The sequence below is a fragment of the Lissotriton helveticus genome, chromosome 2_1 (assembly GCF_964261635.1).
Source record: "Lissotriton helveticus chromosome 2_1, aLisHel1.1, whole genome shotgun sequence".
NCBI classification, from domain to species: Eukaryota; Metazoa; Chordata; class Amphibia; order Caudata; family Salamandridae; genus Lissotriton; species Lissotriton helveticus.
Genome location: NC_136059.1, coordinates 1,336,696,522 through 1,336,713,334, shown reverse-complemented (window position 1 = coordinate 1,336,713,334; position 16,813 = coordinate 1,336,696,522). Strand labels below are relative to the sequence as shown.

General features: G+C 44.3%; 1 protein-coding gene across 1 annotated transcript in view; it reads left to right on the top strand.

Annotated features, from left to right (window-relative positions):
- The window catches only part of LOC144820245 (transmembrane protease serine 11C-like), a 405,011-nt gene that overhangs the window by 223,391 nt on the left and 164,807 nt on the right, over positions 1–16,813 (top strand). The window contains exon 7 of the mRNA XM_078677842.1: positions 2,156–2,194. Coding sequence (XP_078533968.1) covers positions 2,156–2,194 — 39 coding nt within the window. The remainder of the gene's footprint in view (positions 1–2,155; positions 2,195–16,813) is intronic.

Below are 16,813 nucleotides of genomic sequence, written 5' to 3'. Positions count from 1 at the left end.
TTGAGGGTTGGTGAGCAAAAAGCATCAATCTATCCCAACACTACACTAAAGTCACCTCCCAACTTTAGCAGCTTCAGGAATTAGGGTAAAAGGTGTCAGCATGTGGAGTCTTCCTAAGAAGTCTCCCCACCATCGATGGGTCATATAGCATAAACCTATCAAGACAGAGCTTGCTCTCTGATGCTCTCTCTCCAAAGGCAGAAGGAGAAATGGGCGCTTTCCCTACTCCTATCATTATATTATTCGTAGGTAACCTTCCCAAGATTCATTGCGAATCACGCCATCTCCTCTGTTTACAATCCTAAAGGTAGTTTTCCATGGGACGCCGTTTTTTACTTGCAACATTTTGGCCTTGATTCCCAGGCCTCCTCCTTTGTGCAGCACAACGAACTTCCTTTATCGACTCAAGCCGCACAATGTAACTTCTTCGCTCCTTGCCTGACTAGTAAAACAAAGGCATTATTCTAGCTAACACGAATACTTCGTTCACCTGCAACACAAAACATGAGAAAGAACAAATTCCTCAATGCACATGAAACTTGGCTGTTAATTCTAAAGTGAGAATTTCCAGGGAACCACATTTCAGGCCTAAAAATGTAGCTAACATAAGAAAGCCTCACATAAACTTTACGACTTTGCATGAAAAATAAGGCACTTTCAGTTAATGCATTTACCTACATATAAAATGACACCATTAATAAACATTTTTAGTACATGAAAAATTGTCGGTTTCACAACACAAGTTCTTCACGTTAATGTTTTCTACTAGTTACATTTTCTTTCCACGTTAATTTCACATGTTACTTCTAAACACTTCACGTTTCAAGTTAATACATTTCACAATTCCAACACTTGACATTAATACAACAAAAGATTATATGCGGGTGTGCTCTACACTTGTGATTATAATGCACCCCTACAATTGAAATGTGATTTCTGCTACATCAGCATCATTGTTAATTTTTGCTCAAAGAAAGCTGCTTGTACTTTTTTAACTTCCGTGTGATATGCTCTGATAGAATTTAGATACATCTGTTTGCTTGTATCCCCATACTCTCTTCTCCAGAATATTTTTGCTTTTTTACATTCTTGTTCTAGTTTCCTAAGATTAGGTGTGTACCATGGGGCAGAATTATCTTTTGCTCTTCTTGCATGAGTTTTTTGCGGAATGACCTGATCAAGTGTGGAATTAATCCATTGGAGGATTGTGCCATTTGCTAAGGATGGGTCTAAGCCTTAAATAGGTCATGAATCATGAAGAGCCTATTTCCAGGATTCAATACGCAGTTTCGACCAAGAGCGATCCTTCCAAGTCCCTAATTTAATATTTGGAGGCAGATTAGGGGATTTCAGAGTAAACAGTATCAGAAAGTGGTCTGAGCAAGTAACAGGTAGTGGGTTTTGAATAGTTAACATCCTATTATTGGAAAAAACAGGCTCTAATAACCTTTCTCATGAACGGGTCCAGATACCCTTTGCGATAGTTGAATGACCAGTAGATCCTGTAGAAGGCCAGAAAAGTGAGTGCTAGCTCGCTGTTCCATATGGGGATTGAAGTCTCTAAAAGGGAGAAATTTGCTCTGGTGCCGGGCAGATTTGCCATTACTTCAGAAAGGGATTGGTAAAATTTTGCGCTTGATCCCGGCGGTTTATAAAGTAACACTCCAGAGAAAGTACTTGTAGAGCTGAAGGAAATAGTAAAAGTTAAAGTTTCACAGTCAGCAAGTTGTGTAGGTTCAATGAGACAATTATATTCTTCTTTAGGAATAATCGCAATCCCTCTACCCTTCTTATTATGTCGCTTTTTGCATAGGATATAGTAGCCAGGGGATAAAGCCTGAGCAACGTCTGGCCCGGATTCATCGTGGAGCCAAGTTTCTGTCAAACTGCGTCTGTTTTTTTACCACAAGGGCCTTCCTGCACATATCTGTGCTGGTGCAAGTGGCATCAAAGCCATTTTGGGGGACCAAGGAGTCCATTTTGTGTTGTCTCCGCCATGAAAATTTTAGATTACTCCTCTCGCCCCCCCCACCCTTTTACCAGCATGTAATATATCACAACCAGTGTACATTCTTATATTGTGAATGCTAAATTTCTGCTCTAGAAATTACAACTGCAGTCGTGAGACATACTTATCTTTATATTTTTATTTCAGAAATTACAAATGCAGAAGCAGACAATCTTCTCCATAATGGTAAGTTATAGCACTTTACTCAACCTTTTACCAAAAATACCTCATCGTGCAAAATGCAGATTCCATTCACCGCTTTGGTTACTGATACATTTATAATAATCTGGGGGCATATTAGCAAGAACCTCGTTAAAATTATCGCCGTTTTAGCGGCAGGAAACGGCCGCTAAAACAGCGATAATGGGCTTGCTAATGTGCGTTATGGAAATTTCAATAGAATCCCAGGTTAGATGTCCTGCACATTTAACCTGGGCTTCTATTGCTGGTTCTTCTAATGCTGCTTTTAATGGCCTATGCAAGACAATTGACACCGGTGGTGCATACTAGATCGTACTCAGAATGATGGAAGGGCGAGATGAGAGGGTGCATGAAAACAAACATCTCACTATATCATTTACTTTTCAGCATGTTTACAAGAATAGAAATGCAATGCATATTCTATATGCACAATTGGTTATTATCACATTGCTATTTCGGAGGGGTACTGAGCCTCACAATGCCTGACTCAGTTAAGCTACAAACTAGGGAAGAACCGATTCAGAGCCTCACAATGCCTGACTCAGTTAGGCCACAAACTAGGGAAGAACCGATTCAGAAACCTGTGTGCACCATGCCGTTTACAGGTTCGAATGTCAGCGGGTTGGTGGAACTCTTCGTAAATCAGAGGTCACAGCAATGATAAGTGCTGCGTGAAGCAACAGTAACGTTTCTGTGCATTAATAAACACTGCCCATCTGAGGTAGCTAATGCTACACAATCATATTCATTTTTTGATTGGCCCCAGTTGTCATGACTCCAGCGTGTCATATTTAATATATAAAATCCTGGTGCGCGTAACAATTGTACCCTTTTGACTTTGCCAAGGCGCAGCACTGTTCCCTGTGCATCCTTAAAAAAAGCTTTGTCAGAATGTCCAGGAGGTCCCTTCGCACACCCTCTTAACATGATGAAGGCCCAGATTCTGCGCTCCTTTAGGTTAAGGGGGTGTTACTGGGGTGGTTCTTGGTGGATCAGTGCAAAAACCCATAGGTTTTTACCCAAAACGCAATCTGCTAAGGTAAGCATGCCAGCGTTTGCGTCAATACCTCCTTGAACCAAGCATTAACACACATTGCACAACACACATCAAATGTGTGAGACCAGTCTGAGCTTGTCTAGGAATAGAAATGTATTTTGGAAAGGTATGTTTCTAGCGCAAATCCTATGCTAGACAGCGCACACTCACTGTTGCATCATGGTGAAAGGCTGTATGTTGCGCAATGCTGCCAAATTAAAGGGCCAGCACAGGGGATAGCTGCGGCATCCCAATCTTAGTATATATGGTTCTGTGCAGTGTTTCCACTGGCACAGAGCAGCACATTTAGTTTCTGGGCTGCGTTGAATAAAAAATGAGTGCATCTGTCCCTCTGTGCAGTGCCAAACTGCACTACCCTGTCCATTCTGCCTAAACCCAGTCTTGCTTTGGGTTACATTTAGACCCATGGGGAGCTGCAATTCATGGCTGCACCCCTCCACACAGTAGGGATTCAGTTGTTCCTTGGGAGCTTCTATGTCCTCTCACCACCCTGGGAGTGAGAAACATGCTGGCCCTCTTGCCCTCCCCAGGGCTGGACTGGGGTACCAAAAGCAGCCATGGCGAAAACGATCATATCGGCCCTACTCCCTTCGTCTCTTCACAAAATCTCTCACTTTCCGTGCATCCATTCTCTCTCTCCTTCTCTATCTTCTCCCTCGCTGACCGCTTTCTCTCTGCCTTTCCCCTCCCTTTGCTTTTCCTCTCTTTCTTGAAGCCTCCCCATTGCTGCTACAATTCACCTCAGGGAACTGGGGAAAATGTCAGAGGCACCACGACGAGCAGCCCCAAACCGGCCTCAGAGCTCCAGCTCGTCGGAGAAATGTCCGGCGGATAACAGAAAAGGCCTGTCTGGCCCTGGTTCTGCCATGGAAATGTATGTTAGAGTGACAAACATTCATTCATTTGCTGGGGGCAAACGGGAAAGTCTCCCTTTGCATGGGCGTGGTGACTGGGCGAGTCTAACACGGGGACAAGCTTAAGGGACGCAGAACAGTGGTGAGGACTTAACATGGCCCCGGGATTTATGACCCATTTACTTTGGAATTGACCGGAACGTGCAAACTATGATTGATGGTGGTGGGATTTGTCACCACGCCTATCGTACTATATATTTGAATCTTAAAGGAATGATTATAACAAAGACAGGTGTTCCACAAAAGACCGACTGATAAGATTATATCAATGAAATAATTATCTATTCACAAAGATTTGAGGAAGCCCTGCGGGGTGAAACGCGCGTCAGCTGCTGTGTGCATTTGGAATCAAAATTGGTTGCAGAACTTTCGACATGGATTTGGATCACTTTGTGGATTTTTCTGTGTCATACAGCACACATATGATTGGACATAACAATTATGAATCTTTTGCATTGAAAACAATTGAACTGTTCAAGGAACTTCTACAGTGACTTTGTTTTGGTGTGCTACAGTGCTTGTGAGGAGGATTTGTGATTTGGACTACTTTGTAGATCCAAAAGTACAGTACTCTAGGTGGATGAGTAGTCAGCCCCATTTTAGCACCCAGTACTATATGGATGGAGAGTGATATATTGCAATTTTCATGACTAATGTACATATGGTGATGTGCAGATCGAGATAGCATATCCACCTGTTCGCTTTTGTAGATGTGTTACATATCTGTAGGAGGGCCGGGTGGGTCAGGTGTTTGCAGGGTAGGCTGTGAGATCTCTGGGGACCGGGGAGCGAAACTTGACTACCTCTGCCTCAGCACTTGCCCCTCTCCACTCATGATTTTACTGATCGCAGACCTGCACCTGGTTAAATCAGGTTCAGTGTATCCAAACACAGTTATTTGAGGTCTGAAAACACTGGCCAACGCATAGTTACACGAGCAGTAATCTCCTGGGAAAACCTCTCAGGGCAACTGATAGTAGAGGTCTTACTGTGGAAAAGCAAGTGGGAACAATATTTGCACTCTACTCCTCATATAACGCAAAATTTATGGTAATGCCAGAAAGACCAGGGCCTAGATGTATCAAGATTCCATTTTGCGAATCTTAAATAGCGATTTTTTGCGAATCGCTATTTAGAATTCGCAAAATGGAATGTATGTAAAAAATCGCTTTTTTTTAGCGATTCCTTTTTATTCCTTATTTGCGAATTCGCATTTTGCGAATTCGCAATTAAGGAATAATTTCCAATGCATTCCTATGGGCCAGGAGGCCCATAGGAATGATTGTGAAGGAATTCTCAAATTGCGAATTCGCAATTTGCTAATCGCAATTTGAGAATTATTTCAAGGGTGCAGGGGTGTCTCAAAGACACCCTGCTGCACCCCTGAAATGTACATGTGTGTGCATATGGCGCACATACATGCCCTAAGGGCATGTGTGTGCGTCACATGCCACCCTCAAAAATGTCAATTTGTGCATTTTTAAATGAATTCGCAAATTAACATCAACTACAATTTGGTGTTAATTTGCGAATTCTTAAACAAAATTCGCAATATAAAAATGCTACATACATTGCATTTAAGGAATCGCAAAAATTGCGATTCCTTAAATGCTATAGCAAAATAAGGAATCGCAAATTTTTGCGATTCCTTATTTTGCTAATTTCTCATACATCCCAAAAGATGCAAAATGTCCGTTTGCGATTCGTAAAGGCCGAAATTCTGCGAATTTCGGCCTTAACGAATCGCAAAAGGCTTGATACATCTAGGCCCCGGTGCAGTAACTCTGATGCACTAATTTTCTGTGCAGCTCTAAATGAGAAAAAAAAAATGTGTTCGTCCTCTGGATTTATTTATCTCTGGCACAGGAAGACAATTGTGAAGGCACTATCTTAAACTAAAACGTTTTCTAAGCAAGATTTGCTCTTTAACTTTTAAGAACAATTGTTAGGTCTATTTTGTATTTGATATAGTCGTTTGCATATAAGCGCTGTGATATCCCTCAGGGGATGAGTGATGCGCTATATAAATACAATAAATAAATAGTCCTATTTTCCAGAAAAACGATTGTCATGTTGTGTGCATAGCTGAAGAAACAAGAAGAACATCCAACATTTTGCTATGGTATGAAAAATATTTACCTTTGCAGCTATTTATTTCCTTTTCCTTTCCTTCAATAACTGCAGTATTCTGTATTTCTCATTTTCAACGGAATTTAAACAATATTTGAGAAATTTTGGATTAGAGAAATCTTTATACGAACTTCCGTGTTACCTTTAAAATAGCCATATGAACACTATTGGGTCCACGAGAGCGGAATGCTTTTGCATAAACGTCAATTCAACAAAGTGCCAGGGGTAGCGGATGTGAAATTTTTCACTATTGGTGTAATACAAAATTCAGTGTAAACAAGGAAAGTGGAGCCTCAGCTGGCATCCATAAGGAGGAGCTGGCCTTGAGTTCCTGGCATTGATGTTGCCACCTCTGAGGCCAGGGATCACAAAGGCAGTGCCAGGGGTCGCAAGTGGCAAGCCAAGGGGCACAGCTGAGACCCCTAAATGACATCCGTGTGCTTATGCTGGGACACTTAGCTTTGAGATAACTGGGGAAGACGCAGGATTCAAACCAGCCATAGGAAGAGAGACTCGTTCCTTCTGCCGTTTTGCGGATCCGTACAAAAGCTCAATGTGTTCTGCAAACTCCATCTTATTAATATGGTGGTGCAATTATCTAATGAGCAACTCCGTTCCTATTGCCAGAAACTCCCACTTTTTCCTATTCATCTTTGTTCTTTATCACCTGCCATAGCATAGTCGTTTTTTGGATATTTGTTATGCCGCTTCAACCTCACTACATTGTATTTAAAATCTTTCCTACCTTGTCTCGTTGCCGACCTTTTAGTTATATCTCCCGGGCACTTCCTTCTTAATTTTACAGTTGTAGCTAAACCAAGGTTGCATTCATTTTTAACGTCTGGAATCCTCTGGATCCTCCCAAATCTGGTTGTGTCTAGTTGGGCCTAAGTGGAATCCACACCACAGATCAGACTTTAAAACATTCACCTATATTCATGGTTTGTTCGCTCAATGAGTGTGGTATGTGTTTTTTTCTCAAATGTACCAGTTCGCTAACAAATGTGACATATCATAATTTAAGTTTAGGAGTTCAAATCTCTAAAATTGCCTATTGCCATTCTCACCTGTTCAGTTTTACCTCAAATTATATATCATATTCTGAGGGAGAGGCAGTCACTGTCACAGTTTTCCGTATTAAAAAGTCCTGATTAAACCAAAATATTGGCCTATTGTCACAATCTAGTCTAAAACATAAGTTCCAGCAAATGACCAATCGGTCATTTAAGCTGACCTGCCATCTTTAAAGCAACTATTCAATTGAATGACTTGCATCAAGAAAAATTGATCCTTTTAGAAACACCCGCTAGGATTCATATTCTTGTTCAAATTACAAGAACTAGGAATTGCTGTTGCGTAATAGGAACATTCTGCTACCAGAAGAGGCAGTTACCAATAGGTTTCATTTAAAGTTGTCAGTGATAAAGCTTGAATCATTCTGGCACTAGCTTTCAAATCAGCCACCACAACTACTAACTCCCTTCTAGGGAAGTGCTGTTTCTCTTTAAGAGGAGATAAGTATGTTTTGATGGAGGTATGTAGCAATAGAATAGGGGTTTTAAGATTGTCCCTCATATGTTGCCTTAGAGTTAATATCTGGGGAGCCGCAGCGCAAGCACCTGGGAGAGACTACAGGTCCCAGGGGGCTCAGAGTGAACTGCCCGCACCTGGTTGGACTCCCTACCTGCTGCACACTTTAAAATCTACCTCGCCGCTCCGCGGGAGCCGCAGCGCAAGCACTTGGGAGAGACTACAGGTCCCAGGGGGCTCAGAGTGAACTGCCCGCACCTGGTTGGACTCGCTACCTGCTGCACACTTTAAAATCTACCTCGCCGCTCCGCGAAAGCACTTGGGAGAGACTACAGGTCCCAGGGGGCTCAGAGTGAACTGCCCGCACCTGGTTGGACTCGCTACCTGCTGCACACTTTAAAATCTACCTCGCCGCTCCCGCTCCGCGGGAGCTGCAGCGCAAGCACTTGGGAGAGACTACAGGTCCCAGGGGGCTCAGAGTGAACTGCCCGCACCTGGTTGGACTCTCTACCTGCTGCACACTTTAAAATCTACCTCACGGCTCCCGCTCCGCGGGAGCCGCTGCGCAAGCACTTGGGAGAGACTACAGGTCCCAGGGGGCTCAGAGTGAACTGCCCGCACCTGGCTGGACTCGCAATTAATAAAACTAATCTCGCTGCTCCCGAGCCCGGGCCAAGGGCGGGCCCGTTTGAGCCCGTTCGAGATCGTTTCGAGGACGGGACGGGGCACCCCTCTGACATCGACGTGACAAGGTTAGTTTGACTCTGTCCCTGGGGGCTCCCCTTGTACTTACACTGGATATACCAGCATTCAGCCCACCTGTGTTACTGAGCCGGATTGTATACCCACAGTAAGCCAATACTATTGCTAAATATGTCTACGAGTGCAACGAAGGGTGGGAAATCGGCACCCACCGGGTCCATTATAGGGACGCTGGACCAATTTATTGTACGGGCTTCTTCTATTGTAGCCCATGAGATTGAGCGAACAGAAAAAAGATTGTCCCTCGACCCTGTATTTAACAAAAGGTCCTCAATAGGAGGGCTGGCTAGGGCGGTGTCTCCCACCACTACTGTTCTCACAGGCCCCGATGCGTGTTTAACTGTAGAAGTAGGGGCTGAGGTCCACGTTGTTCAAATCCATTCAGCCAACAGTGACTCTCCTCTCTCACACCCCACTCAAGGCAATCAGCTTGACGTACGAACTGGTACTGCTGACCGTAGCATCACGTTTGACCCGGAGGATACCACCACAAGGACTGGCCCCATTTGTGGCACAATACCAGATCAGCCTGAATTAGCCACTAAAAGGAAACGTGGGGGCGCAGCCCATAAGGGCAGAAAAGCAACAATTTCGAAACCGAATGTTTGTGTGGAAACTCCAGGGGCATCATTAGTGTCGTCAGACATTGGGGTAGAGGCACCTACTACGACGGTGGTTGTATCAGATCCAGCAATGCCACCAAGGATGGATACCCCATTGGACTGGTCACAAGAAATGTGGGATAAACTTGAGCAGCTTTTTTATAGGTCCTGCATCCCAATCTAAAATATACTGGACTCCATTGAAAAGAGACTATTAATTCTTGAATCTGCAGATGCAAAGGCTAAACCATTAATAGTCTGGGGACTTTGGATGGGTTTGGGAGTGGGCAAGTGGCTGAGGGTACACCTGTGGCCAGCCCATCTTCTAACCCCCCTAACCCGTCTACCCAGTCAACACAGATGTTGTTATCCAAAAATATGCCGTCATTGACTACTAGCAATCCTACTACTCAGATTAGCGAGCATGGTACCAAGGGAGTGAGGCCACCATGTGGAAAGGGCATTGTGGGGGGGTGGTTCCATTCTAGGGACCCAACCCCCAGGTTGCAGCACTAGTGTGCCCAAAGATTTACTAACAGATAGTTTGCCACATATAGATCTCCCCCCAGCCTCCGTACCATATGTGTGTATCTTAACGGGGGTTCCACCATTGAGAGCAGGTCAACGAGAGAATTATATGGACCTGAAAAATAAGTGTATTCACTGGCTCAATGAGAACTGGTCCCTTCCCCCTAGGGTGTCGGCTGAAACTCTATTCGCCCTTAGGGTGGATTGGGTTAGCTCTAGACCCAAAACTATCACGGGGGACAGCATTATAATTAACTTTAGGGACACCAGAGTTGTTGAGCATATATGCGGCTGGGAATACCAAGGTACTAATTAAATCATACCCTTTGACATATTTCTACCCAGCTAAGAACACAGATTATTTTAATGCCTGGTCAAAAAGGGGTGGGCTCGCCCAAAGGTCTTGCGAATGGCAGGGTGTTCGGACAGAGAACAGGTTTGAGGTATTTTCAGGCCTAGAAGAGTGCGATTGACATCAAACCCCCTCTATTCAACAGGTCCGTGCTTATGTCCAAAAAGCAGTGACCCCGATCAATTGTGGGAAGAGAGCGGATACTCTGCTAAACGGTGTTTCTAGCCTATATAATTCTCTGCCCGGCAGGACTACATCCTGTCTTGGGAATGTTGCCAAAGACCATTCTGTAGGTAGCTTAATATTTTTTGGTGATTCAAGCTCATACAATTTCCCGTCTGACAGGATTAATTCGTGTGTAGATATTGTTGACAAAGTTGCCGGGGAAGGTGTTCTGATATCCCCTAGTACAATTGGGGGTAATGATCAGTTATCGTTCGTAGGGCGGATTACGAGTCCTGGACTTCCCCCCCATCCAGGCAGGATGCCCTTTGATAGAGGACCTTATTCTCCTAAGGACTAATATAATGTCAGTTCTATCATAGAACATCGCAGGGCTGGGCTCTAAACTTGCTCTTCCTGAATGGGCAGATTTTATCGATACTTATGACATATGTGCTTTTCAAGAGACCTGGGCAGTGAAACCCGTGTTTCGCCCAGGGTATCTATCCTTCCAGGTCCCAGCTGTAAAACAAGTAAAGGGCCGTCCAATGGGGGGTCTGGTGATCTGGGTTAGGCAGGGTTTGTCGTGTAAAGTATCCCAAATACCCACTAACAATGTCGATATCCTTGCTTTGAGAATAATCCCAGAGCAGGGTCCTAGTTTTTATATCTTCAATGTATATGCTAGAGGCCTTATTGGAGGGCGCTGTTCAGAAGTTGTAGAGGACCTGCAGAGGCTGCTGGATGGTTTACCAAGAAACATTGGTCCAATAATCGTAGGGGATTTCAACACCACGTTTGAACCTCTGGGGCTTGAGGATCAGTGTTTCTTGGAGGAGGAAGATGTAAGGTGGGGAATCCCTATCCTCACGATTGAGCCAATAAAAAAGTGGACTGCGGCGGCTATTCAATTGAAGGGGATGTGTATGGGCCATCAACTGCGAGCCGCAAATGGGCGAACGCAGTCAGATAGGATGGGGGTTGACACCTTTAACAATGGCCTTCGGTCCAGCCGCATCGATTATTTGTTGGTGAGCCTTTCATTGTGGCAGAATTTGGGGGACATGGTGGTAGTCAGATGCCCCGAAAGCGATCATGACTCACTTATAGCTACAATTGTTGGGTTGTTTGGGGAAGCTCCATCTAATAGGGTAGAGGTAGGGGTTAATGACCTAGCACTGTCCAACAATACTCGCTATCTTAAATGGAGTAATGTTGTACAACACCAGGAAACAGTGCTAGCTATGAATAATGAGATACATAGGGTACTGGAAGTATGGAGTAGTAGCGAGGGAAGCCAGGCCCCGTTGCCCCACATAACTGAGACCCATACCACGCTCTTTGACCATCTAAAGTCATTTTTTTGTAAAACTATTAATCCTAAGAATAGTAGGAATAAGAAAGCTGAAGGGTGGTTTAACACAAATTGTCGTCACCCTCGGAGGGCAGTAGTAGTAGCTTTAGGTGTAGGAGATCTTGTTGGAGTAAGGCTGGCACGGGCCTCCTATAGAAAAGTAGTTAGGGAAGGCAAAAAACTCTGGGACCAAGCTAGGTGGCAGGACCTTAAGGAAGCGTGCGAGTCCCGGAATCCTAAACTATTCTGGGATGTGGTTAAGTGGGACAGGGGTGGGTGCCCGGATCCTCCGCAAACTCATGTTGCCCATCATCTGTGGGTCGAATATTTCAAACCCCAGTATGCTTCTTTGGTTGACGAGCAGAACATCCTCCCGTATGGTCATTCATTTTATACTAGTGGGATATTTACACTAGCACCATCACACCAGGTCGTGCTCCAGGAGCTGATAGCATCCCAGCGGATGTCTTTATAAGCTACAAGTCTTCCTGGCGTTTGTATATTAGACATCTAGCAAACGATATTGCCTGTGGTGCCCCAATTCCGGCATCCTGGAAGGGGCGGATATAATTCCAGTTTTTAAGAAGGGTGACAAAGCTGTAGCAGCAAACTATAGACCAATCAGCCTTATAGACTCCATCCAAAAGATTATGGGGAGACTGATTCTACAAAAAATTCAGTCCTGGATGGACGATGAGAATATCCTTACCCCACTGCAGGCAGGCTTCAGACCCCTTACAAGTACTATTGACCAGGTCTTCCGTTTTAATAATATTTATTGGAAGACCGTCACTTTGGGGAAGGGGGCATTATACGCGGTATTCGTGGATTTGAAGGCAGCCTTCGACTTGGTGCCGCGTTGCAGGCTGTGGTGTGTTTTAAGGGAGATGGGGCTGTCCTCAGAACTGCTATCCCTGATCGTCCGCCTACATGAGGGCAACCATGCACGGGTTCGGTGGGGGGCCAGGGGGGAGGTTACCGAGTCATTTGCCATGAACAGGGGAGTGCGACAGGGTTGTGTGCTCGCACCGACCCTGTTCTCGCTCTTCGTAAACGATGTGGCCGATTTCCTCTCCGAGGCAATCTCCGATGCCCCATTGTTGGCCGGAGTACACATACCCATCCTCATGTTCGCGGATGACACCCTAATCATAGCAAAAACACCTAGTGGTCTGCAGAAAGCCTTGAGCAGGTTTGAGGGATTCTGCTCAAATCGGGGCCTAATAATCAACATGGCAAAGACAAAGTTCATGTCCTTTAATGAACATAGAACATTTCGAGGGAAGTTATATATGGATAAAGTGCCTCTCGAAAAAGTGGATGCTTTTACGTATTTGGGGGTCACGTTACAGGCTGATATGAAGTGGACAAATCAAACTGACGTGGTCACGTTAAAGCACAAACAACAGGCTGGGATCCTGGCAGCCGAATTTAAGACTTCCCTCTCCAAACCAATCAGTCCCTTGTTAGAGATCTATAGTACGAAGGTTATAAGCTCCTGTCTGTACGGAGCTGAGTTATGGGGGTTCACGAATGTCTCTACTTTAATTGCAGCAGAAAACTCATTCCTACGTAAGGTCACAAGCGTCCCTAAAAGTACACCTATGTGCCCGCTGCTGCTTGATCTGGGGACGAAAGCAGTATCGGACCTGGTGAAACTACGCCCCCTTTTATATTGGCGGCGATTGTGGAGTACGGCGAATTATCTCATTATGCCATGGGTCTCAAAGATGTAATGGATAGTGACCGTTTCCACAAGGTGAAATGGCTAAGAGAGATCAGATTGCTGTTAGAGAACCTGGGACTGAGTGAATTATGGAATGACCCCCTCAATTCTATTTTCCCTTCAAAGAAGATCCTGAAGGAGTTGTATTGGGAAATGATAAGGGTTTCTGTATGTTCTAGTGGCTCAGTAAAGCACCTGACTGGCCGGTTTCTAGAATTTAGGTCAACGTCGGCCCTAGAGCAGTACTGGGATGCCATTGAGAAACCATTTGATAGGAAGCTGTATTTTCAGCTGAGGGTTGGCACACTCCCTGTCAGGGAATTTACTAGTAAATGGGCAGGGCTCGCCGAGACTGTATGTCCTGGGTGTCAAGATAGGCGAGAGACGATCCGTCACCTGTTGTTTTTCTGTCCACTTTATAAGAAACCCCGTGCAAAGTGGATTATACCTACTTGTAAGCTGTTAGGTTTTAGAAGGCATGAGGAGGCGTTGAGAGTTCTTTCTACTGATCCAACGCTATTAATGTCAGTAGCTATGGCCAAGTTTTTGGGTTGGGCCTGGTGTATTCGATCTAGGGCATTTTCCCAGGCCCCTCGTAATACTGATGATTAGTGTCACCCCGAACGATTAGTAATGAACTGGAGTTATGAAATGTGAACGGCTTATGTTGTGGTTCTATTGAACTAGTTTTTAAGGAATTATTAATATATTGTCATTGTTTCTCTTTATTCGACAGTTATCGAATGTTTAACATTTTCATAAAATGTTTTTAGGTATGGATTATTTATGCTTTTTAAACTGTATGTTTGTATGTAAATTGTGCTTTTATGACACATCTGTCGAATAGAGCTATTTGAAATATGTTAATATCTGCAATGTCATGAGCTGCATTATGATGTAATATAGAATGTTGAGTCTGAGATAGCAGATGAATAAGAGATGATGTTAGAGGAGCAGTTAACTATTCTCACTCCCAGTTTTGCCTGGGCCTGTTTTGGAAGTATAAACTACTCTTCAGACTCATAAGTTCTTAGAGTCTTTATTACAAATGAATTTGCTGACAAGTTGCTCTGGCATTTGAATCTTTGCGATCTCGGTGATGTGTGTTAGTGACAAGGCATTATTTATTGCCGGCAACTGACTTCGACATCGGTGAAAATACATCAACAAACTATATAATGATTGTGAACATTGAAATCTTGGTGAGCATATTGTTTTTCAGTGTTACGACAAATGCAGAGATTTTCTATGCAATTTAATCTGCGTAGTGCAATCCATTATTTTTTCTTTACCTGAGTGTTCCACAGCCGTGCGGCTTGTCTTGAGCTTACCTGTTTATCATAGCCAGCGTACTGACATACAACGTAGTGGCCATATTGGGGAAATTTGAAACAACACTTGAGGGCAGCATACGACTTTTCGGCCTTTTTAGGTGTACCTTTACACCTAAAGCATAGTGGCAATTTTACTGGAATCTGAACTGTACGCTTTAGTTTTCTGACAACTTCGATGCTTCAGCTTTCAGCGTTACAGTTCTGGATGCTAGGGAAGTGGCTAAGTCTAATTGCACATGTATGGTAACACTTCAAGTTTTCTTTTAGACTGGTCTTCTGCAAATATTAATGTGGCTGTTTGGTGCTGTGTTTTTAACAAAGTCAGAATCGGCAAAACATTATTGGAAGTGAGCACACATCACATCTAGAGCAAGTGTATTTTGTCTGGGTGCACGGTGAACTTGTCAACTGCTCCTTATATTCATGAGGTACATTTTTTTCTATTTTGAAGATTGTTACATACAGTACAGCAAGGTATTATGGAATCAGGTACCTTGAATTTAACCCCACCTCATCCATTTGTACCATCATCTGGAGACAATTCTTTACATGGCGAGAATGGGAAGAATATTTCATGAACTATAATTCAACTTTAGATGAGGATGATGACTTCACACCGGAAAGGAAGAAGAACATTTAATTACATTCCTTAGGTCCTATTGGATTAAAGGTGTATAATCGCATAGTGAAAACTAGGCCAGCAAGCCAAGGTGATGTGTTTCTTCATGCTATAGATGACTTGGATACATAGTACGCACCTAGAGTATGTGTAAGCATAGAAAGGTTTAAGTTTTAGCATAGGAAATCGTCTAAGGAGGAGTGTATTGAGGATAAAGTTTCTATTTGAGAACCCAGAGAGTCCGACTCCCCCCATTCAAATCAGAGGCCACCGAAGTCATCTGCGGAGTTCCACAAGGATCATCACTCAGTCCCACCCTCTTCAACGTTTACATGAGTCCCCTCGCATCCATCGCTCGACAACACAACCTTAACATCATCTCTTACGCTGACGACACCCAGCTAATCCTCTCCCTCACCAAAGACCCTAACACCGCCAAAACCAATCTTCACGAAGGCATGAAAGAAGTAGCCGAATGGATGAAAAACAGCCGCCTAAAACTTAACTCCGACAAAACGGAAGTCCTCATCCTAGGATCATCCCCCTCTGCCTGGGACGACTCATGGTGGCCATCGGCCCTGGGCACGGCACCCATACCCACAGACCACGCACGTAACCTAGGCTTCATCCTAGACTCTTCCCTCTCGATGACCAGACAAGTCAACGCCGTCTCATCCTCTTGCTTCAACGTACTTCGTATGCTCAAGAAAATCTTTCGTTGGATCCCCACCGAAACAAGAAAGACTGTCACCCACGCACTAGTCACTAGCCGACTGGACTATGGAAACACCCTCTACGCCGGAACCACAGCCAAACTACAGAAAAAACTCCAACGCATCCAAAACGCATCAGCCAGACTCATATTGGACATCCCTCGACAAGCTCACATTACCGGTCACCTGAAAGACCTCCACTGGCTTCCCGTCAACAAGAGAATAACGTTCCGTCTCCTCACCCACGCACACAAGGCCCTTTATAAACTAGGACCCGAATGCCTCAACACAAGACTGTCCTTCTACACACCCACCCGCCAACTAAGATCCTCCAATCAAGCCCTCGCCGCAGTTCCGCGCATCCACAGATCTACCATGGGAGGAAGATCCTTCTCCTACTTGGCGGCCAAGACCTGGAATTCTCTCCCCACTCACCTCCACCTTACACAGAACCACATTTCCTTTAGAAAGGAACTTAAAACCTGGCTGTCCGATAAATAAGGCACCCCCTCCCACAAGCGCCTTGAGACCCTCTGGGTGAGTAGTGCGCTATACAAATTCCTGAACTTGAACTTGAACTATTTTGAAGAATTTAGCTTTGACATGTTGTTTTGGTACATTACTTGACAAATTGATCAGAGACCAGATAGTCATGCTTGCAGCTGATTCTTCAATACAAGAGAAACTATGGGCCAAGGAGGTGTCTCAATTACAGGAAGTTGTTGACTTAGTAAAACACGCTGAACTGTCTGGTAGATGTGCAAACACAACCTGACAGATAATAAGAAAGGATCTGAGTTGGATACAAAACAGGATAGTAA